Below are 713 nucleotides of genomic sequence, written 5' to 3' on the forward strand. Positions count from 1 at the left end.
GTGCTGTCTGGCAGGGAGACTAGAGTAAGAGGAATAGCATCCTAACAACAGTTAGATTTCCTAGTAAGTCACTGTGACTTTCAAGGTGACACCCGCCCTTCAGCTTTGATCTAGTTGTCTCTTGTTTAATCTCCTTGCACAACAATGATACTTATTTTGCCTCATTTCTTCCCTCCCTCCTGCTTTCTTTTCTTCCTAATGAAAGTTTCCCAATTGAGATAATTGTGGGGCTGGAGAGATGGCTCAGAGGTTAAGAGCAATGGCTGCTTTTGCAGAAGACCTGGGTTCAGTTTCCAGCACCTACAGGGTGGCTAATAACCATCTGTAACTCCAGAGGATCTGACTCCCTCTTCTGACATCTGTGGGAATTATATGCATGGGTACACTTACATACATACTGGCAAAGCACTTATACACATAAAAATAAATAGATAAATAAAAAGAAAAATGTTTTAAAGATAATTGTTAGGACAAAAAGTAATGTTCATTACTTATTAAATACTGAAATTTAAATATTTTTATTTTTTCTGTAGAGAGAAGCAAAAGTTTTTCTCCTGATTTTGGGCATGAGTCAGCTCACATTTCACTTGGATGTGTTAATAGCCCTTTATATACTCTGCAGCTGGTGTCATGGAGGTATAGTATTTTGTGTATCTATCTCTGTTGCCACTTGCCAGATAGAGTATTGAGTAATCTTGTTTTTTTTTTTTTTT

The 713-nt window shown here is 37.3% G+C and overlaps 1 protein-coding gene across 1 annotated transcript in view; it reads left to right on the forward strand.

The window, feature by feature from the left end:
• Il23r (interleukin 23 receptor) overlaps positions 1-713 on the forward strand; it is a 101402-nt gene continuing 100689 nt past the window's right edge. The window contains exons 1-2 of the mRNA XM_008844603.3: positions 1-63; positions 534-636. Of these exons, the coding sequence (XP_008842825.1) occupies positions 567-636 (70 nt within the window). The 5' untranslated portion in view covers positions 1-63; positions 534-566. The remainder of the gene's footprint in view (positions 64-533; positions 637-713) is intronic.

The sequence above is a fragment of the Nannospalax galili genome, unplaced genomic scaffold (genome assembly GCF_000622305.1).
Source record: "Nannospalax galili isolate Female #2095 unplaced genomic scaffold, S.galili_v1.0 scaffold441, whole genome shotgun sequence".
NCBI lineage: Eukaryota > Metazoa > Chordata > Mammalia > Rodentia > Spalacidae > Nannospalax > Nannospalax galili.